At 41.9% G+C, this 21,763-nt stretch overlaps 5 protein-coding genes across 5 annotated transcripts; 4 read left to right on the plus strand and 1 right to left on the minus strand.

Annotated features, from left to right (window-relative positions):
- Nucleotides 1-1,449: 1,449 nt before the first annotated feature.
- On the plus strand, nt 1,450-1,689 carry M406DRAFT_262424 (uncharacterized protein; the record flags this gene model as incomplete). The annotated part of the gene is made up of 1 exon (XM_040917510.1): nt 1,450-1,689. A coding segment is annotated over one exon (240 nt), but the record flags the coding sequence as incomplete, so codon positions are not given.
- A 12,455-nt stretch (nt 1,690-14,144) lies between these two features.
- M406DRAFT_232605 (uncharacterized protein) lies at nt 14,145-14,792 on the plus strand (the record flags this gene model as incomplete). Its single annotated transcript, XM_040915911.1, has 1 exon — nt 14,145-14,792. A coding segment is annotated over one exon (648 nt), but the record flags the coding sequence as incomplete, so codon positions are not given.
- Nucleotides 14,793-16,159: 1,367 nt separating this feature from the next.
- Nucleotides 16,160-18,133, minus strand: M406DRAFT_357105 (uncharacterized protein). Its single transcript, XM_040923591.1, has 2 exons — nt 17,791-18,133; nt 16,160-17,688 (listed from the first exon to the last, which is right to left on the minus strand). The coding sequence occupies exon 2, from the start codon at nt 17,348-17,350 to the stop codon at nt 16,871-16,873; it is 480 nt and encodes a 159-aa protein (XP_040774465.1). The 5' UTR covers nt 17,351-17,688; nt 17,791-18,133; the 3' UTR covers nt 16,160-16,870.
- A 409-nt stretch (nt 18,134-18,542) lies between these two features.
- M406DRAFT_261529 (uncharacterized protein) lies at nt 18,543-18,791 on the plus strand (the record flags this gene model as incomplete). Its single annotated transcript, XM_040917446.1, has 1 exon — nt 18,543-18,791. One exon carries the CDS (start codon nt 18,543-18,545, stop codon nt 18,789-18,791), a length of 249 nt encoding a protein of 82 aa, XP_040774466.1.
- A 1,978-nt stretch (nt 18,792-20,769) lies between these two features.
- Nucleotides 20,770-20,931, plus strand: M406DRAFT_261319 (uncharacterized protein; the record flags this gene model as incomplete). Its single annotated transcript, XM_040917431.1, has 1 exon — nt 20,770-20,931. A coding segment is annotated over one exon (162 nt), but the record flags the coding sequence as incomplete, so codon positions are not given.
- Between the last annotated feature and the right edge of the window lie 832 nt (nt 20,932-21,763).

Consider the following 21,763-nt stretch of genomic DNA (forward strand, 5'->3'; position numbering starts at 1 on the left):
CTATTATATATAGCAAGCTTATTCATCTTATATGCTTTTCTAGCATTATTAATAGCTGTAAAGATAAACTGCGCTTGCTAAGCTTATTAAATTAGCTGAGCTTATTAGTTAGCAATGATAGCGCTCTAAGCCTGCTGTTGTTCGCATAGATCCTGAATATGCTGAATAAGCTAATATATCTAATTAACTAGTTCTTCCTGAGTAGAAGCATACGAGAATGAAGAGATTTCTGAAGAAGCTATTATATTCCGTATTGCTTAAGAGGATAATACTAAACTGTTCTTGAATAAGAATTATCAAAATGTAATGAGCACTACAGCAATCTGAAGATTTCTAAGTATACAAAGAAGATTTATGCTAATAAGAGCAGTATCAAAGTATCAAGTTCTTGAATACAGAATTATATAAATCCTAATAAGCAATACAAATATTTACTGCTTTTGAAGCTATTTAGTATATGAAACTAAATACTTAGATTAATAACTGAAGAGCTATATACGAGATTTATTTAATAGGAATGAATGTATTTGTAATGAGCACTGCAGCAATCCGAAGATTCCTAAGTATACAAAGGGGTTTATGCTAGCAAGAGCAGTATCAAAGTATCAAGTTCTTGAATACGGAACCATACAAGTCCTAATAAGCGATGCAAGTATTCACTGCTTTTGAAGCTACTCAGTATATGAAACTAAATACTTAGATTAATAACTAAAGAACTTATCTAAAGGAAATCTATCTAATAATAAGAAATGTAAACCTTCATATACTTAGTTCTTCAGTTCGGATATATAGGATCAATATTAACTCCATCGATTTCTCCATCAACAGGATAAACGTTGACTGTATCTATCCGCTAATAACTCTAATCCTGAATTATATAATCGATGCTTTATTAGAACATTGAATTCTTGATATCTGATCTCTGTTACTCGTAATCTGTTCTATAATCTGCATGTTGGATGAGTTATAACATTATTTTCCTTCTATCAATCATTATTCTCAACGATCTTTCGTAAGTATTCTGGCAAATCTTCCGTCCGTAATCTTGCCTTTCTAATCAAGATATTAAACAGAGTTAATTCTTGTTATATTGCTAAGCTTTATTCTCATTCTTTGCAGAAATCATTCCTTCTTTCTGCTATAGCTACTTTCAGTTCTCCTTTGCTCATGCTTTGCTCATACTACAAAGATTACAATCTTTCAGCTGAGTGCAAGATTGCTAAATCCGAATCTTCCTGTTATTAAATCTGCATATATCTGAGTTTGTTGAATTGCAATGTTCGTAGCCTGATGCCTGCACAATTGAATTGTGTGACTGCTTAATATCGTTGCTTGGAGGCGGAGATGGAGGCGATTGAAGAGGAGGCTGTTGAGCTGAATGCTAAACTCCTTAGGCTGCATAAGCAGAAAAGGATGTAGTACGAAAAGATGATGTGCATTGTTTGTTAGGGTATTAACAATGTGGAGGAGTTGGAAAGGATAGAGGCGGAGGAGCAGGCTTGCATTGCTGCTGGAGTTCGTTCTGTAGTTGCAGAGAAATCTGCTGTGATTGCTGAAGATCCTTCTTTTGAGGGTTTTAACTGGAATTCTGTGGATATAGGGAATGCAGTGGTAAATTGGTCGGGTTTTCTGAAGAGTGAGATTCCCAAAGCTTCTGGGTTTCGGTTTGGGGCGGAGCAATCGTCTTAGATACTAGTTTCCTTTCTTTTCCAATACTTAGCTACTTTCTCCTGAGTGTTCTTAACATTCTTCTGTGGTTTCTATGAATTTTCGCTTGCTGAGTAACCTTTCTACTTGATGAGATATTTCCTTGTATTATCTGTGCTTCTATGCTTGAGGATCTTCTCTACCTTATACTCTGATTCATTGTTTTCCACTTCTGCTATTTTATCTATTAGTATTTCCTGTACTGCTGGTTCCAGCAGTGAAATATGAAAAACTAAGTATATTCTCATCTCATAAGATAATGCTAACTTGTAATTAACTAGGAAGATTTGTTGCAAGATTTTGAATAGTCCTAACTTCTTATAGTTAAGTTTGTTGCTAGATCTGATTATTTTGATATTTTTCCAAAGTAGATAAACCTTATCTCCTTTCTATAAGATTGATTCCTCAATCCTTTTAGAGTTTGCATACTGTATTATTCGTTCTTAAACGAATTATAATTCTGATTGAAGTTCCTTCTGAACTTTCTTAATCTTCTTAATCCTTTTATCTGCAGCTTCTGCATCTGCTCCTAGCAATACTTTGTAGTAAGCTGTTGAATTATATCTATAGAATATAAAGAATAATAACTTCTTTATTATATTTATATCTGTATTATTATAAGCGAACTATATAAAAAGCAATAAATCAATTCAGTTATTCTGTTTCTAATTGATATAGTATTATAAATACTGTTCAATAACTTGATTCATTCTTTTTATTTATTTATCTATTTGTAAGTGAAATGCTATGAATATTCTATAGTATATTCCGAGCTATTTTATAAGCAAAGTTCAAAACTTCGAGTTGAACTTTCTATCTCTATTAGAAATCACTTCTTCTAATATGCTATAATTAGCAATAATCATTCTGAGAAATGTATATACAAGTTTCTCTGCTGTACTGCTTTCCTTATAGAGAAGAAAATAAGCATACTTGCTCAGTCTGCAAACCACTACTAGAATGCTATCATATTATACTTTAGTTAAGAGTTCTCGTAAGAAAAGTAGCTTAATAATGAAGTTTAAACTAATGAATTACTAAACAGTTGTAAGTACTGATAAGAGATGCAGTAATCCATAAAGCTTATATCTTTCTACCTTATTTTTCTTACAGCTATTGCATTGTTATAAGATATTTTCAATTCTTTTCCTAAGATTTAATGAATTCTAATATCTTTTAATACATTCATAGATTACTCTAATTCTCTAATATCCGTATGCTGATGCACTATATACATTCTTGATGTAGTTATCTTATTTATTCAGAGTTATTAATTCTAAATCCCTTTCTGAAAGTTCGATTCTGAAAGCAGCATTCAGTTCTCTATGCACATTAACAAGATTTCCTGATTTATCTTGAGCGAAGATATTCTGTATATCCGAAGAATCTGCATTTCAATAGTTTGATTTTCTGCTGAAAGTATCTGCTTATCCATTTTCTGAGCTTTTGCAATATATAATCTTGAAGTTAAACTATAAGAAGAATTCTGCTCATCTAACTTATTGCTTATTCAAAACCTTGATTATTATAAATGTAATTAGATTCTTATAATCTAAGTGAACTATAATCGAGTATTGTATACTAATAAGATAGTATTGCTACTTCTTAAAAGCTTTCATTATTGCTATGAGTTTCTGATTAGGGATTCTGTAGTTGATTTCCGAGCTATTCAACTTCTTTGAGAAGTTGCTTATAATCCTTAAATGTTCTTGGTTGTCTCGCTAGCCAAGTTGTTCTCCGAGTGCATATTCTGATACATTAGTCTCAATTTCAAAGAGTTTATAGGAGTCTGCTTTATACAGAACTAGCTCTGAAGTAATATGCTTGATAATCTTATCAAAAGCTTCTTATGCTTTAGAGATTCATTTGAAGAATTAATCCCTTTTAGTAAGATTTGTAAGAGGATATGCAATTCGGCTATAGTTCTTGATGAACTGCTTATAGAAGTTGATATATTTAAGGAAAAACCTGATATCTCTAATGTTCCTGAGAATTGGCCAGTTCCTGATAGCTTCTACCTTATCTTTTTATAGCTTGATGTATTCTAGCTTGATCATGAACCCGAAATAATCAACTTTTTGTATGTAAAAGTAGCTTTTTGCAGGTTCTACAAGAAGTTTTGCATCTTAGAGCGTTTGCAATACTGTTTTCACATGTTTTTTATATTCTTTCAATATTCAAGAGTAAATAAGAATATTATTAAGGTAGGTAATAACGAACTGATCCAGATGCTTATATAGAATATGATTGATCATTTTCTGAAACAAAGCTAGAATATTCGTTAAACCAAAGAGCATAATCAAATATTCGTAGTATTTATAGCATATTCTGAAAGCAGTTTTCCATTCTTCTTCTTCCTTTACTCTAATTAGATTATAAGCTTCTTTCAGATTTAGAACTATAAACTACTATACTTCTTGCAATCTATCTTATAATTCCTTAATAAGTAGCAATGAATATCAGTTCTTAATTGTAATATCATTGAATTGCTTATAATCAATATATAGCTTAAGCTTGCTATTTTTCTTGAGTACAAACAGAATAGGATATTCTGCTAGTAATTGCAATAATTATATATATCCTTTCCTAAGATTCTTATCAAGATACTCCCTAAGTGCCTCTAGTTATGCTTTATCTAGTTTATAAATAGGGAAGAATTTGAGCTATTTCCCTTCTTGTAGCAGAATCTTGTAATTATATAAGCTGTATTCCAGCAATCCTGTATCCAATTCTTCCTGAAATAGTTTCTTAAACTTATAGTATTTCTATAATATATTCGCAAGTATTGATTCTGATTCTTATGCTGTTTCTGCTATCTGAAAGAACAGTAGATACTGCTGAGCATGCTTCTTTTCGTTCGTTGTTTTTAGTAACGTTTTTGAGAGCCTTAAGCGTTTGCTCCAGGCTGAACCGAGCGCTCAAGAGCTTAGTTTCGAGATTTTTCCTATATAGTTCTACAATCCACATTCTGAAGCTTTTTCTTATTGCTCCGAAGCAAACCGATTTGCTAAGAATCTCGCTTCCATTATTTTGCTAATCTATTAACGCTCTAGCACTATTTAGATTCGCTTATTACTAGATTCTTCTCCTTAAACTGCTAGCTCTGCTAGTTTGAAAGTATATATAAAGTTATATAAAGCTTCTTTTCCTGAGTATTCTTCAATCACTAGCTTCGATTCTGTGCTGTTGATTGTGATTATCTCTCTGGGTATAGCTTGTTCTCATGAGATCTGGCTAGTAATTCAATCGATTCGAGAATTATGCTTCTTAAGCTATGGAAGCTCTATAATCAGCTTATGCTATGCTGTATCTGTGATATCAAAGGAAGTTCTGATTATACATTCTTGGATTAAGATAGATAAATAATTAGTCTTCTTATTGATTACTTCTTAGTTATATGCAACAGATTGTTCTTTTATAGTGCTAAGAGTATATAAGCATCTCTTTCATCTTTATTATAGCTGTATCTGATTAATAATATATAAGAATATGAAGTTTCTCTAAGCATTACTATTCAATAGTGCGCTATATTAGTATTCTTGAATGTATATATTGAACTTAATATAAGCATAGTCTGTTCTAAAAGCTTTATATAGAAACTATTTTAGTTTAATCATCTGCAATCCCTTTATAAGCAATCCTGTTCTTTTGGATTCATTAAGAACTATTTATTCTTCTAAGCTTGCTTTGCTGCTTCTTGAGCAAGCTTCTTAGCTTGCTTTTGCTTGTATCATCGTTATTCCTAGTCTTTCCTTTGTTAATGCTAATCGCAAATCTTATTATTAATATAAATCATGCAGAATACTATTTTGTACTGCTACCATTTTATCTTCTTATTTATACATTATATAGAATAGTTATCTAATAATCCAATGTATATATTATAATGCTATCTGTTGAAAACTTCTCTGAAGCGGAATTCCTTTTCTTCAACAGCTTGAAGGATTTGTTCTAGTTCTCTGATGGAAAACTATTCATATTGCATCTTCTCCGAGAAATGCATTCTGCAGCTATAATAAGTGCAGGAGATCCATGCTAATTCATAATGTAGATTGTAAAATAAGCTGATCCGAGAGTCTTCATCTTCTCATGCTTTAATATTCTGCAAGAGAATGCAGATGAAGAGCTCTTCCAGTTCTATTCTGTAGATAAGATATTCGATCTATGTTGTTTCCTTATTCCATCCAATGCTGAAAGGAAACCTTTCTTTAAGCTTGTTGAGCATATTGTTCGTAGAAAGCTTCTGCAGGCTGCTAGATTGTTTGCTTTAGCTTAATTCTTCTGTTGCTTGAGAAGCATTCTCTGTATTGCTTAGATATTTATGCTAGTAGCTAAGAAAGTATTACCTCTTGTTCATATCCCTGGTCATAATGCTTGGTATAAACAATGAAGAATGTTGAAGAGTATTATTACTAAGCTCTTCTTTCAATGTCTGAATGCTCTATTCCACAATATCAGAGCAGTTCGAATTGCTACTCGTAGGAGTGCTAAGCATGCACCCTCGTCCCGCTATTGCTATTTGTCTGCAGCGCTAAAGCTTCTGAGAGAATCATTCTGAACCTTTCTTACTCGAGAGGTATATTAAGCAGTTATCATCATAGCAGAATATCCAGCTGAGACTTCTGTAATCAATAGAGTCTGATACTTGCTCCAAGAGAGTATTTTTGCTCAGTTGATTGGGTTTCTGTTATCAAGCAATATTCATTTAGCATTCTTCTTGAATTGATTGCTATTTGTTCTTTCGGAATTAATAGCAGTTGCATGCAATGTATTCTTGTTTATTGCAGTTATAGCAAGTAATGCTATTCCTCTTATTATACTGCCTGTTAGCAATATTGAGTTCTATAAAACTAGCATATATAGTACTGCTCTGAACTATACTACTATATCGATTACTATTTTTGTTTTAAAGTTTCTTGCTTGTATTAGCTGAAAACTTCCAAATCTAGCTTTCTTTCTTCTTAAACTTCTTCATTTGTTATTCATACAAATGATTATTGATGCAGATAGCTTGATTAGAGAACATTGCAAAGTTCTTCAGCTAATTCTGCTTAAAGATTTCATCTTTAATATCATTCTTAAGTTCCTTATAATAGTACTCCATAAGATTCTTATCTTCCTACAGAAGTTGCACTGAGAATTATTTAAATCTAACTATATAAGCAGAAGCTAACTTAGTTTATCTGAGATCTATAAGCTGCTGAGCTGTAGTATGCTCTTCATTGGAATTACCAAAGATCTCTTTGAGAGCTTTCTCGAAGCTTTCAAAGAAATCAAACATATTCTTAATACTCTGGATACGTATATTAGAATTGTTCTGATGCTCCAAGTAGTTGTATAGAGAAGGCTTGTATTAGATAAGAATATTCTTTTTGAAATAAGTTTCTGCAAGAATAACTTTCTCGGATTCCTTAGTAAACTGAGTCTCATAGTACAGAAAATACGCTCTGCAGTAGATAAGGAATTTATACAGCGTTTTCTGATTGCTATTGTACATAGCAAGCTTGTTTATCTTATATGCCTTTCCAGCACTGCTGATAACTATAGAGATGAACTGCACCTGCTGAGCCTGTTGAGCTAGCTAGGCCTGCTAGTTAGCAATAGTGGCGCTCTGAGCCTGCTGTTGTTTGTACAGATCCTGGATACGCTGGATAAGCTAGTATATCTAATTAACTAATTCCTTCTAAGTAGAGGCGTATAAGAATGAAGAGATTTCTGAAGAAGCTATTGTATTCCGTATTGCTTAAGGGAATAATACTGAACTGTTCTTGAATAAGAGTTATCAAAATGTAATAAGCACTATAGCAATTCGAAGATTCCTAAATATACGAAGAGATTTATGCTAGCAAGAGCAGTATCAAAGTATTAAATCCTTGAATACAGAACTGTACAAATCCTAATAAGCGATGCAAGTATTCACTGCCTTTGAAGCTACTCAATATATAAAACTGAATACTTAGATTAATAACTGAAGAACTTATCTAAAGGAAATCTATCTAACAGTAAGAAATGTGAACCTTCATATACTTAGTTCTTCAGTCCGGATATATAGGATCGATGTTGACTTCATCGATTCCTTCATCGACGGGATAGATATTAACCGTATCTATCCGCTAATAACCCTAACCCTGGGTTATGTAATCAATGCTTTGTCAGAACGTTGAATTCTTAACACCTGGTCCCTGTTACTCGTGACCTGTTCTGTGACCTGCATGTTGGATGGGTTATAACAGTATTCTTATATATTCAGCTCTTCAGTTCTGTTAATAGTATTGATTGTTGGATTCCTTGGATTATCTGAATAATTCAACTAATCCGAATTATTATGGATCAGCTACTGATCCATTCTGATTCTGTAACCCTAATTCTTGCTTATGTAAGCCTTAGTTCTTGAGATGTTGAATTCTTCTCTGTCTTTCCGAACAGTTGTTCCGAGTGTTCTAGCTGGTGACCTGCATGTTGGATGGGTCATAACAGAAAATGATATTATAATTCATTCAATATGCAGATTACGAAAACAGATTACAAGCAAATAAGAACCAGATATTATAACTCAACATCAGATAATCCACAAGGATTATATAATCCAGGGTTAGAATTATAAGCTAACCAATCAGAAGAGCTCATCTATGCTCACCAAGCTTCAGTAAGCACCACTGAGCAGCAGTGAGCCTCAATGAGCACCACTGAGCAGCAGTAAGCCTCAGTAAGCATCAGCGAGCTACACTGAAGAGCTGAATATATAATCACACGTTCATTACTATTAGATAGATCATCGTACATAACTCTTCAGTTATCAATCTAAGTATCAGATTACTCTCTACTCTGATAGCCCCAAAGGCAGTGAACACTTGTATCGCCTATTGAGACTTGTACGGTTCCGTATTCAAGAACTTGGCACTTTGATACCGCTCTTGTTAGCATAAACCCCCTTTGTATACTTTGGAATCTTCGGATTGCTGCAGTGCTTATTACACTAGATGAACATATTCAGTATAACAGAAGGAATCCTCAATGGAGACTTAACAGAACTAAATACTATAATTCTTGCAGAAAGAACAGAAAAGCATAATAACAGCGTTTTTAAGAACTAAGGAAAGAAGAGAATCCTTTTGTTTAGTTTTTTCAGCTCAAGAATAAAATTTGTTGATTCTATTCAACATCTCAATTAGAAAAGCAAGATTATGCATGCGAAGAGCTTATCAGAATACTTATGAAAGATTATTAAGAACAACAACTGATAGAAGAGAAATGATATTATAATCCATTCAATATGCAGATTACGGAACAAGTTACAAATAATAAGAATCAGGTGTTAAGAACCCAACATTCTGATAAAGCATTGATTACATAACTTAGAAATAGGATTATAAGCACGATTAATCAGAAAGAATAGCTTTGAATATGTGCTATTCAGAGCTAATAGGATAACTTAGATATATTGCTATCCAACATATTTATACTAAAAAGCTGAATATATAATTATACATTCGTTATCATTAGATAGATTCAGTATATAGCTCTTCAGTTGTTAATCTAAGTATCAGATTACTCTCTTACTCTGATAGCTCCAAAGGCAGTGAACACTTGCATCGCCTCTCAGGACTTGTACGGTTCCGTATTTAAGGACTTGATACTTCGATACCGCTCTTGTTAGCATAAACCCTTTATGTACTTAGGAATCTCCGGATTACTGCAGTGCTCATTACATAGCTGTTTCTTTAACAATTAATCCTCATAACCTCGCGTTTCACGCTGTTCAGAGTTTGCTAGAAATCTGTATCAGTTATTTTGTATGAAGAGAACACTGGATTCGATTTCTTCAGCCTCTCAGCCACCACGCCCACCACCAGGCTGCCTCCCTGGCGCAGAAGCGTTGCTGGCCCTCAGCATAGGCAGGTCTCTTTAGCTAGACAGCACGAGAAAGGATACTGTAATAAACACTGCAGCAATCCGGATATTCCAAAGTAATTAATTCATGCTTTGAGGATAATCGGATTATTATCTGAATAGGTTTCGAATATGCTGTTGAATGAGATTCCTTATTATTCGAACATCTTTAACATGGAATATGTATTCTTCACCTTTCGGCGCTTTGTTGTATAAATTTCCCCTTGATATTGTATTGTTGATACTTGACTTGGGGAGCATTTCATTTCAGCTCCAGTCTTGGTTCTTTTTTGTCTTGGAGTTATGCCTAGCCAAGCTTGAAATATTCCATGCGCAGTGCAGTAGGATATAAAGCTGGGAGAGTTTCCGGGAGTAATCAAGGCAACTGCACATTCGATCGCGAAGATGCTACAGTTGATATAGTCATCCTGCTGTAGGCACTCCTAGTAAAGACGAGTAAAGATGATAGTTAGAGACAAGAACGGGCCTGGCAATCAGCAGCTGTTCGGGCAAAATTGCAGGATCTCGTTGGAGAATATGCTTAGACAAGAATCGCGTGGTAGCACGAAGTATGCGGGAGAAGAAAAAAAATGTCCAACTAGCTTACTCACTTCACATTCAACAACCTGTAGCACAGATAATTCCTTCAGAAAACAGTGCTCGTTTGTCCACACTTGCATTCGTTTCAACACAAGATCCAGAATTCCCCTTTTGTAATCAGTCCGATTGCTATAGTATATCAAAATCCTAGTATCCTGGTCAAAGTAGCTGAGCATCTAATGGCGTTTATAATTAAAGAAGAATAATTAGCAGATAGCGCGGAAGCGTCTCGGGAAAGAGATCTGACCTATTGAACTGTTTCGGAAGGGAAAGCTAGAGTCGAACACATAAAATTCGCCGCCGAAGAAGCCAGGATCGCTATGACTACCACGATCAACTGCCTTCCTTACAGCTGTAAAGCGACGGTGAAGACAAAATACCATATCGCCGCTCTGGAGCATGGCGACATAGCGCACTGGGGTACTATTACACGGAGAGCGTGAGCCTAGCCCAGTATCCCCGTGTTAAGGCCTTGGCGGGTCCGGACAACTTAGCCCGATGAGCTGGCCTCGATTATCACTGTGACAGCCAGAACCAACTGCAGGAACTGGGGGGCTTAGGCATCGAGGCCTTAGGCAGCTACGGTCAGGGCATCTAGGCCCAGAAGCTCTGAAGGCGTTGGTCAACCACGCGCGCGGGGTTCGAATCAATGGCACGAAACAAGCTCGATGTGAGTTCTGTGCTACGGCCCACGCTCGACAGGTGGTTTCAAGGCGAGCCTCGGAAAATGTATCCAGGCGACCCTTTTGGCGGATTCCATGGGACCTGTTCGCTTTCCCAGCAGGTCACATGCACCAGAGCTGGGTCCTTTTGATTAAGGACGAATACAGCGGAAAAATGTTTGTTTATACCCTGCGCTCGAAGAAGGGTTCAGGAATCTCACAGATCCTCATGAACTTTGAGAGCTGGGTACGGCGAAGATATGGCCTTTCAGTGTGCAAAATTCGACAGGATAATGAGACGGCTGTGATCTCAAGCAGGGGAAACACTGCATATCAGGTCTGGTGTGAGGAGGAGGGGGTAGAACTCGAGCTTTCCCCTTCCCACACACATGAACCAAACGGCGGAGCCGAGCGGGGAGGACAAGAAATCATCACGAAACCTATAAAGATGAGAGAAGGAGCGGGGTTACCAGAGCGCCTCTGGCCATACACAGTCGAGGCCGCCGCGTTTCTCTTCAACATTTCCCCGCGCCAAGGCACGAAGATGCGGTCGCCAAACAAAGTTCTAGAGCGCTAGTTTGCTCAGTACTTCCGTTGGTATGCTCCCTCTGTGACGCACGAGCTCACAGCAGACCTCAGACCAGACTGGAGTAGCATTTATGCCTATGGATGTCGCGCATACCCACTGCATAAAGAGCGGGAAGCATATCAAAACAAACAGCAATATCAGATACAAGCACGGGGGCACATAGGATATCTGGTGGGGTATATCTCTTCAAACATTTATCAGATATGGGTTCCCGCGCTCAACCAGGTATTTACGACGCGGAATGTAACGTTCGACGAGCAGCTGTTCTATCATCTGGAGCGGGAAGAAGAGCTTCCGGCATCTGAGGCTCGAGAGGTGATCTTCGAGCTCCGAGAGGAGGAACTGCAGAACCCAGCTTCAATCTGGGAGCTACTTGGAACAACAGAACGCGCCGCGGATACCTCACCTGCCTTGGATACAGAGCTCCATGCAGTCAACAGGAGCTCGGGGGTGAGGAAGGAGAACCAGGCAGGTCATCTCCTTAGCCCTGAGGGCTCGAGAGAGCACTCAATGGCGCTGGAAGTCTCTCAAGACGAGAGCAGGGAAGCTTACCAAAATGACAATGGTAGCTACGAAAGACTCGGACGCGAGCAACGGGATCCTTTTACTCCTCCAGAGGAGCATATAGGAGATACAATTGTGGTGCGCACTGACACGCCACCACTAGAGATGAGCTCTGTTCCTGAACGCTCGGCTCGAGGAGAGCGTGAAGACAGGAATTCTGCCATCTCAACAAGGAGAAGCCGCCGGCTCCAAGGGAGACCGCCGGACACGAATCCCTCCTTCTTCAATGTCTGGGAGACAGACCAAAAAGAAGCAGGGTTTGACAGGCTCTCTTCTCTCCTATCCTTTCTGCCTGATCAACAGAAAGCACTGGAAAGAGGAGAGCGAGTACACACCACGCTCCATGCAGTCTTCAAAGGAGCTGTATTCAGCAGCGTTCCACACAAGTCAAGCGGAATCAAGTCGCTTGACAAGCGAAGTTGACGGTTTCGACGTCCGGTTCAAGCTAAATAAGCGGCATATTTAAGCAAGTGGCTTGCAAGCGAACAAGTAAGTTGCCCAAGTTCTATTGTGGATCCTTATAGCCTCAGTTTACCCCAGTTTTCTCAATATTTTGCTTCATTTTTATTTGAAAAACAAGGAATTTGGTGAACCAGACCAGTCTGAACCAGAGCCAACCAGACCAGTCTGAACCAACATCGTTTTTCTATCTGAGACCATCAACAGGTCTGGCTATTAGCTGGCTAGTAGGCCTTAATTCGCAAAACTGTTTATTGAAACTATATGTGCGAGTCCGACCGTTAGCTATATAGGCCACAGCCATTTCCAGTCAGCTGGGAGTGGTCACTCCTTTTAGCAGTTGCATACTTTTGCATTTTGTCTGCGCGAGGCCCCTTGCTCAAGTGAATGAAAAACAACTTCTAGATCCTCACAGTGCCTTTTTTGCCAGCCCCTGGTCTCCGCTGGCCCCGTCATGAAGTTTCGTATTCGTAATTCCAATAATAACTCTTTGAATTCATGTAAGCAGGTATCGTTTCTGAAATGATAATCAGCTGAGCTATCTCGAGAACAAGGCACACTACGCTGCGGGCTGCTCAAAAGTCCTCTTGGGTGATGTTCATGCTAGACAAACAATGGCTCACCTGCGTGCAGTTTGTACCAAGAGAGCTGCATCATTTGTCAGCGCTGGCTGGAAAGTGGACAAAGACGGTGAACCTCTTGCTCACATGAATAAAGACGGCTCATGTTCCCCCGACCTCTGCGGGGCCGGAACAAAGCAGCCCTTTACCCACACAAACAAAGGCTTCTTTTCCGGGCAGGTTTCCTCTAGGCTTTAAAATGTCTCTTGTTGCCGGTCCCTATCTCATTTCTCAGGTTGACATCCAGCCCGCCCTAAACCAGTCCTGCGGCCCCCCCTTCACTGGAGATCTGATCTGAGCTGTCCCGAACCATGCTAACATCTTCTACATAAACCTCCTCCTCCTCGTCCTTCTTTTTCGTCATGACAAGCCGAGTTGCCAAGACCCGGCAGACCCGGCAGACCCGGCAGACCCGGCAGACCCGTCGCTCTCGGAAACCCCCCACGCCCTCCTCAGAACAGCTGCTGAGCACTGTTGCTGCCGCGGGCCAGGGCAGAGGTATGTCGGCAGCGTGCCCTCCTTGTTTCCGTGAGATAAAGTCCGTGCTGACGCCTCTACAAAGATCCTCCGCAGAAGTCCCCGGACACACGAGCACCCAAGGCTGAGGACGGCCAGGCAGGAGAGGCAGCCAAGGTATGCACGCAACGATCCCCTCTCTTCTCTCTTCTTTCTGCAGGACACTGGCTGACGACGGCGTCGTGACGCAAGCAGGCAGCTCGCACACCTCCCAAGGCTGCGGGCCCACCAGCGCAGGCCCCTGGAGCCACGTATCTGTGCAGGCGGGCGCCGCTGACGCGCAAGAACCTCGCCCTGCTCGACAGGATGACTGGGGAGAAGGGTGCTGGTGCATCGGGCCTCCCTGATGCCACGACCAGGAACACAAGCTCGATCTCGAGCACAGCGCCCGGCTTTGCTGCTCAGGCTCGAAAGAATGGCATCTTCCTCCACCCGGACTCCAGACCTCCTGCGAACCGCGACGAACTCCGCAGACAGTATGCTGCATCCCGCATTTCAGCCTCGCCCACCAGATCAACCTTCGAGAGATACGTTTATAACATTAGCAACGCTCACACCGAGGCTGACGTGATACTTGCAAGCCAATCTCTGCTGAAGAAAGATTATCCGCAAGGTTATAAATATGCATGTAATCGGCCATTCACAGGTTTTCCACCAGATCTTGGGTTCAACGACGGCCTGTCTGCGCCGCAGCCTGATTACGTCCAGGGTCTTGCACAAAGTGCATTCGGGCCATTCCCGGCTGATGAGCAGCTGAATGGAGCTATTCTCTACAAGAACGACTATGACCCCATAACCCTGCCACATCTAGCTGGCGAGTGGAAAGGCCCTCTCAGACTGACAGGAGCCAAGGTGCAGAGCGCCTATGACGGAGCCTGTCTTGTCTATTCGAGGAACCAGGCTCTCTCGTATCTCGGAACGCCTGATCCCCCTGGGCACGCCCAAGTTACAACATTTACTTTGGACGGCACACTCCTCAACCAGTTTGCACACTATGCCAGGCCATCCTCTACAGATGGTAGGCCTGAATACCATCAGTACCCTATCAACTCGACACTTCTTACCAATTCTTACCAGGAGTTCAAGACTGGCCGAAAAGAGCTCCGGAATGCACAGGACTACGCCATGGGGCAGTCCCACCAGCTGAGGGACCAGCTGAGGGACCACTGGCGGGAGCAGCAGCGCCGGCTGGCCGCCGAGGCCGAGGGAGGAGACGAGGCTAAGGGAGGAGACGAGACTGAGGGAGGAGACGAGGCTGCGTCACGGTTACGAGGCTGAGGACGGAGGCGATAACCCAGGGCCGGTCCCGGGATTGTGGGGACTGCTGCTGCTGCTGCTGCTGCTGCTGCACGAGTCAGGTGGTGGCTGTTGGGGAATTTCCTTTGTAGGGTCCGGCGCATATAGAATGTACTATGTACTGCTTTTTTCTTTGTATTGTCAGATGCATATAGAATATACATCAACTACCCCGCTGAACAGGACAGATGCCCCTGCGCTGGAGAGGTGAGAGAGGTGAGAGAAGCCGGCCGCGAGGGAAGATGGAATCTGTGAGGGAGGACGAGGCTGAACAGGACAAGGAGTCGGCGTGATGGCGACGAGATCAGGCAGGCGGGCCGTCGACCAGCTGGTAGCTCAACTCCACTGCTACCAGCACACGCTCGAGATCCCATCCTCCAAGATCTTATAACAGTTGCCTGCTTGTCCCATGTCCACACTGTGCACGATCTCGGTGAACTAAGCCTATGCATTACAACAACACCCTAATTCATCAGAGAGCCACTCACAGAATACATTGTCATCCTTGAAAGTCTTGGTATTGCAGGACTATGATGCTACTAGTGGGTATGCCTGCGGAGAGTTCGGGAAGAGAGGGTCTCATGACCTACCTTGGACAGGCATAGAGTAGTATGTGAGGCAAAGACATCTCCGTTCCAAGGGACTAGCACAGTGACTTTGCCTTCGTCGTCCTCATACTCGAGTCTCACATATAGTATCTTAAGAATCTACTTTGCATCTCATCAACTACAATAGCATCCCTTTTTTTTCTTTCGTGACCGGTATCACAAAGAAATATCTATTTCGTAGCTCTGAAGGATAAGATCACAGCAGAGATTGCGCAGCCCCGACGAGCGCCTGGAGACGTGAAGGCCGAGATCATACCTGCTGATGACGCTTGGAACGGGATTGCTCAAGTCTATACAAGAGGATTGACAACCTCCCGAACAGGATCCTGCCGCATCACCGCATCCCCTCAAGACGGTAGCGCAGCTAATCATTGACCAAGGATACCTCGACTCTTGGGAACAACTCTATCCGCATCCCGTCTCCTTTCCCCATTCTAGCACACAACCCTGCTTTATTCTTAATAATGATTCATTCGACTACATATCTTGAATACGAACACATCAATAGGTTAAGAAGGTAGAGTCAGGTGTCCACTCGTTAGATGTCGCATGCCTATTCCCATCCTCACATCCGCCTGGGAGAGCTAAGGTGGCATTGAACACACGGGATCCGTTTGGGGACTACGGTATCAAAAAAATGAAGACTATGCGATGGAACCAATACCTCGTATATTTTGCAGTCACGACAGCATGCCTGCCTCCGTCCGAGCCAGCTTCCTGTTGACCTGGCTTGCTTGCTTCCATGTGACGGTAAGCTGATACCCTGAAGAGAACCTCAGGCTTCGGCCTTGCCAGACGGCGCCGCTACACCCAGCCCTTTGGGGACAACGACCATGCCTGCCAAAATCCCCCTATAGAGCACATCGACCAGACTACGCCGCTGCACCCAGCCCTGCCGGGATAACAACCATGCCTGCCAAAACCCTATAGAGCACATCAACCAGACTACGCCGCTGCACCCAGCCCTGCCGGGATAACGACCATGCCTGAAAGAATGCTCGGGGCTGTGGTGATGATGCTCTAGGACTGCCCACTAGCAGGAGATACCTACCCTCTTACCCTCTCTCTCTACATGTCCATAAGTGCTGGGTCGCTGCTGGGTGTTCTCCAGGCTCCGCCCTTGTCAGGCTGCCCGCTGCCGGCCCGGGCGCGCTCTCCACCTGTCCCCGACATCGAGACCTGTAGCTGCTCTTCCCTGCGCCTTCTCCTCCAGCCGCCGGCTCCTGCGTACAGATGTTATTGACAGGGCGTCCCGGGGAGGGCCAGGAGGCTCCGGGCCAGACGGCGCTTGTCGGGCGGCAGAGAGCAGCCGGGAAGAAGCTTCGGGTTCCCGGGGCTCACGCTTCCTCCGAGTCTTAGCTATCTTGGCTCCACGAACTCCATCAAGTGCCGTGGATGCTGATTGTGGAGGCTGCCCAGCTCTGTGACGAGACACACTCTTCGGTTGCTGCTGCTGCTGCTGCTGCTTGTGCTGTAGGGCTGAGGGGGAAGGGGGCGATGGAGAAAGCTGCCCATCCCCATCCCCATCCCCGGGACCGCCGGGCGGTAGGCTTTCTGTCTGCTCGTTGCCCTCCAGCGTCCGGAGCATCTTGTCAGCGGCTCGCTCATGCCTTGTCTGTTGCAGGCTGCCGCCGATAGCAGGTCGGGCACGGTCGGGGTTGTCTCTAGCCGGGCTCTGCTTCTTTTTCCACCTCGGCTTCTTCTGCACACGGCCTGGCGACGGGCGGGGTGCTGCTGTCCTCGCCTTGTTCCTCTTCCTGCCTGCCACAGGAACATCGGCCCTCTCCCAGCTCTTCTCTCCCCCATCCCGAGCCTGCCCCGCAGGAGAATATGACGCATCTGTCAGCGCAGGCGAGGTGGTTCGGTACTCGGGTGGTGTCGCGTATCTAGAAGAGGGCGATTCGCTTCGGGGGGGCGGTCCGCTCTGCTCCGAGTCTCTTTCGTCTCTCAGATCGCATGCTTCATCTGTTGACTCGTATGGTGGCCAGGCTCCCGGGCTTGGGAGTCCGTCTCTTTCGTCTCTTGGATGGTATTCCTCATCTGTTGACTCGTATGATAGCCAGGGTTCCTCATATATCCGGTTAACTTCTTCAAAGCTCGAGTATGCCGAAGGGAGTGATCTTGCTCCTTCAGGTCTAACGCCGGCGCCAGCTGCCGTCGGGCGCGATGTAGCAGATCAGTTGAAGATATCAATATCCTTTGATCGTAGCATAAGCGATGCAAAATATGCAATATATGCATCCAAGGACTTCTGACAGTTGATAGTAGTAATATCATACCAAAACTGCTAATTCTTATCATCACAGAGTTTATCAAACACTTTGAAGGAGTCCAGTGCTTCACTCCAGAGCTCATGCAACTCTTTCAGCCTCTCCTCCCGCCGCTCCCCGAGCCAGCGGAAAAAGTCAGCTTGGTTCTCAGACATCCGGCCGATATCGATTATATCGAAAAAGAAAGCTTCCGAGTTCTGCAGCGGTATTGTGACAGTATTGAACTGTCTGGGGAGGGTGGTAAAGATGGAGTAGGGGTTTATGTCGCGCGGCAGGAACTTGTGAAGCGCCTTTATACAGTCAGGAAATTGATCGAAATACTCGAAAGGATCGACAGGAGGGAAGATGATCGAATCCTAATCTAGGGGCAAGTTCATGATGATGAGTGATGGGGCGTGTTGAGTAGGACGAGAGGGCTTTGCGAAGGCAGGGCTTCGTGGAGATAGGATGCGAAAGAGCGCTAGCGATGAATGTTGTTGAGTGGGCAAGGAGAGGAACAGCGGGTACGGCGAAGCGCTGTGAGGTGGTGTGGCCCGTGCTTCACTGTGGGGAAGCGGTTAGTTCCGGTTCAGCAGATAAGCTTCAATAGACGTTCGTTATTCAACACAAGCTCCGCTCTATCATGAACCCTACGTACGTACCACTGTATATATAGGAATAGCGCTTCCGAACGAAGCCCAGCCATGGAACCATCAGACAAACAGATGAACGTTTGGTCCCGTCCTGTAACCTGCATATAGGATAGGTTGTAACAAGTGCTGATGGAAAAACGGAAGAGCAAATCCAGGCCACATGGGCACAAGAGCGCAGCTTACCTACTTTGCAAAAACATCAAAATAACTAAGCTTAGCAACAAACTTAATTACAAAAAGCTAGAATCATTTAAAATTCTACAACAAATTTCCCTAATTAACTACAAATTAGTACTATTTTACGAAATAAGAATGTACTCGTGTAATGAGCACTGCAGTAATCCGAAGATTCCAAAGTACACAAAAGGTTTATGCTAACAAGAGCGATGCTAAGTACAAGCCTTGAATACGGAAACACAACTAAGATAACTGTACAAGTATTCACTGCCTTTGGAGCTATCAGAGTAGGAAAGTAATCTAATACTTAGATTGATAACTGAAGAGCTATATATAATAATCTATCTAGTTAGTAGTAAATGTATTCTTATATATATTCAGCTCTTTATTATAGCTTATTTAGCTTACTGTAATCCGTGATTCGTATTGTGATGATTCAGTAAGTAGCTTACTTCTTTTGTTATGATTCAACTCTAACCTTTGCTTATGTAATTTCTGATGATTGTTCGATGTTGGATCGCAATATCTGATTTCTTGTTAGCAAGGTGTTATAACTCATCCAGCATGCAGGTCACAACAGGGAAGCAGCATGTTAGGTGGAAAGGTTGCAAAGGCAATGTGGCGAGGTCTTTTCTCTCTTTCAGGGGCATACAACCAGAATAACATTGAGGCCTAAGGAGCTAAGTTCTGCTCAGCAGTGCTGACGTGGCTAGAAAGCCGCTTTATAGCTGCATATTGCTTAGTCATCCGTAATCCAGCTGGCTTAGCTGGCTCTGAGCCTTGCTGGCACAATCGGCCCTGACAGATTGTCCCCCCTTATCAGGCCTTGTCCTCAAGGCCTTTGAGGCTTCCAAGCTTTCGTTGCTTCCAGGCTTCCGTTGCTCCCAGGCTTCCGTTGCTTTCAGGCTTTCGCTGCTTCCTAGCTGCTCCTACGCCTTCTCAATGCTTCAGGCTCTTAAGATCTCTCAGTGCTTCAGGCTTCTCAAAGCTTCTCAAGATCCCTTAGTGCCTCAGGTTTCTCAAAGCTTCTCAAGATCTCTCAGTGCTTCAGGCCTCTCAAGGCCTCTCAAGGTCTCTCAGTGCCTCAGGCTTCTCAAGGCCTCTCAAGGTCCCTCAGTGCCTCAGGCCTCTCAAGGCTTCTCAAGATCTCTCAGTGCTTCAGGTTTCTCAAGGCTTCTCAAGATCTCTCAGTGCTTCAGGCCTCTCAAGGCTTCTCAAGGTCTCTCAGTGTGTTATGACCCATCCAACATGCAGGTCACAGGATAAGCCCCACCAACCAAGGAACCAGGTATCACAACTCAACATCGGGTACCAATCAGGATTACGTAACCCGGATTAGGATTGCTAGCGCAACTATATTAGCTATGAACATAGTTAACATATTCGGAAAAATAACTATAAGAAATCATAACATAGTCAGGTTAGTCAGAACTGAAGAGCTGTGTTATAACCCATTCAACATGCAGGTCACTAGCCAGAATACCCGGAACAACTATCCGGAAAAACAGGGAAGGATTCAATATCTCAAGGACTAAGACTTACATAAGCAAGAATTAGGATTACAGGATCAGGATGGATCAGTAGCTAATCCATGGTAATCTGGATCAGTTGGATCACCCAGATGATCCAAAGAATCCAACAACCAATACTACCAACAGAACTGAAGAGCTGGATATATAAGGATACATTCATTCCCATTAGATAGATCTTATATATAGCTTTTCAATTGTTAATCTAAGTATTCAGTTTTATATACTAAGTAGTTCCAAAGGCAGTGAATACTTGCATCGCTTATTAGAACTTGTATAATTTTATATTCAAGAACTTGATACTTTGATACTGCTCTTATTAGCATAAACTCCTTCGTATACTTAGAAATCTTCGGATTGCTGCAATACTTATTACATTTTGATAATTCTTGTTCAAGAACAGTTCAGTATTACCCTCTTAAGCAATACAGAATACGATAGCTCCTTCAGGAATTCCTTCGTTCTCGTACGCCCCTACTCAGGAAGAACTGGTTAATTAGGTATATCAGCTTACTCAGCATATCCAGAATCTATGCAAACAACAGCAGGCTTAGAGCGCTACTATCGCCAACTAACAAGCCCAGCTAGCTTAACAAGCTCAGCAGGCGCAGTTTATCTCTGCAATTATCAGTAGCGCTGGAAAAGCATACAAGATGAATAAGCCTGCTATATATAACAGCAACCAAAAAATGCTGCATAGATTCCTTATCTACTGCAGAGCGTATTTCCTGTATTACGAAACTCAGTTTACTAAGAAATCTGAGAAAGTTATCCTTGTAGGAACTTATCTCGAAAAAGATGCTCTTATCTAATACAAACTTTCTTTGCGCAACTACTTGAAGCATCAGAACAATTCCAGCATATATATTCAGAATATCAAAAATATATTCAATTCTTTTAAAAGCTTCGAGAAAGCTCTTAAGAAAATCTTTAATAATTCCAACAAAGAATGCATTATAGCTTAGCAGCTTATGAATCTTAAGCAGACCAAGTTAGCTTCTGCTTATACAGTTAGATTCAAGCAACTTGTAGTATAACTCCTGTAAGAAGATAAGAATCTTATGGAATATTATTACAAGAGATTTAAGAACGATATTAAGAACGAAATCTTCAAACAGAATTAGCTAGAGAACTTCGCAATATTCTCTAATTAAGCTATCCGCATTAACAACCATCTATATGAACAATAAGTAGAAAAGTTCAAGAAGAAAGAAAGTTAGATTTGGAGATTTCCAGCTAATACGGGCAAGAAACTTCAAAATAAGAATAGCAGTCGATATAGCAGTATAGCTCAGAGCAGTACTATATACACTAGTTTCATGAAACTCAATGCAGCTAATAAGCAGTATAGCAAGAAGAGCAGCATTACTTGTTACAACTGCAACAAATAAAGATATATTATATACAACTGCTATCAACTCCGGAAGAACAAATAGTAATCAGTTCAGAAAGAATGCTAGATGAATATCGCTTGGTAATAGGAATCCAATCAACTAAGCAAAAACATTCTCTTGAAACAAATATCGAATTCTATTAATTACGGAAATCTCAGCTGAATATTCTGCTACAACAACAACTGCTTAATACACCTCTCGAATAAGAAAGATTCAGGATAATTCCCTCAGAAATCTAGATGCCACAGGC

Source organism: Cryphonectria parasitica, assembly GCF_011745365.1.
Source record: "Cryphonectria parasitica EP155 unplaced genomic scaffold M406scaffold_6, whole genome shotgun sequence".
Lineage (NCBI taxonomy): Eukaryota > Fungi > Ascomycota > Sordariomycetes > Diaporthales > Cryphonectriaceae > Cryphonectria > Cryphonectria parasitica.

Coding starts and splice junctions, on each gene's coding strand:
- M406DRAFT_357105 (XM_040923591.1), bottom strand. CDS start 17,350: ATGCGTCATATTCTCCTGCGGGGCAGGCTCGGGATGGGGGAGAGAAGA.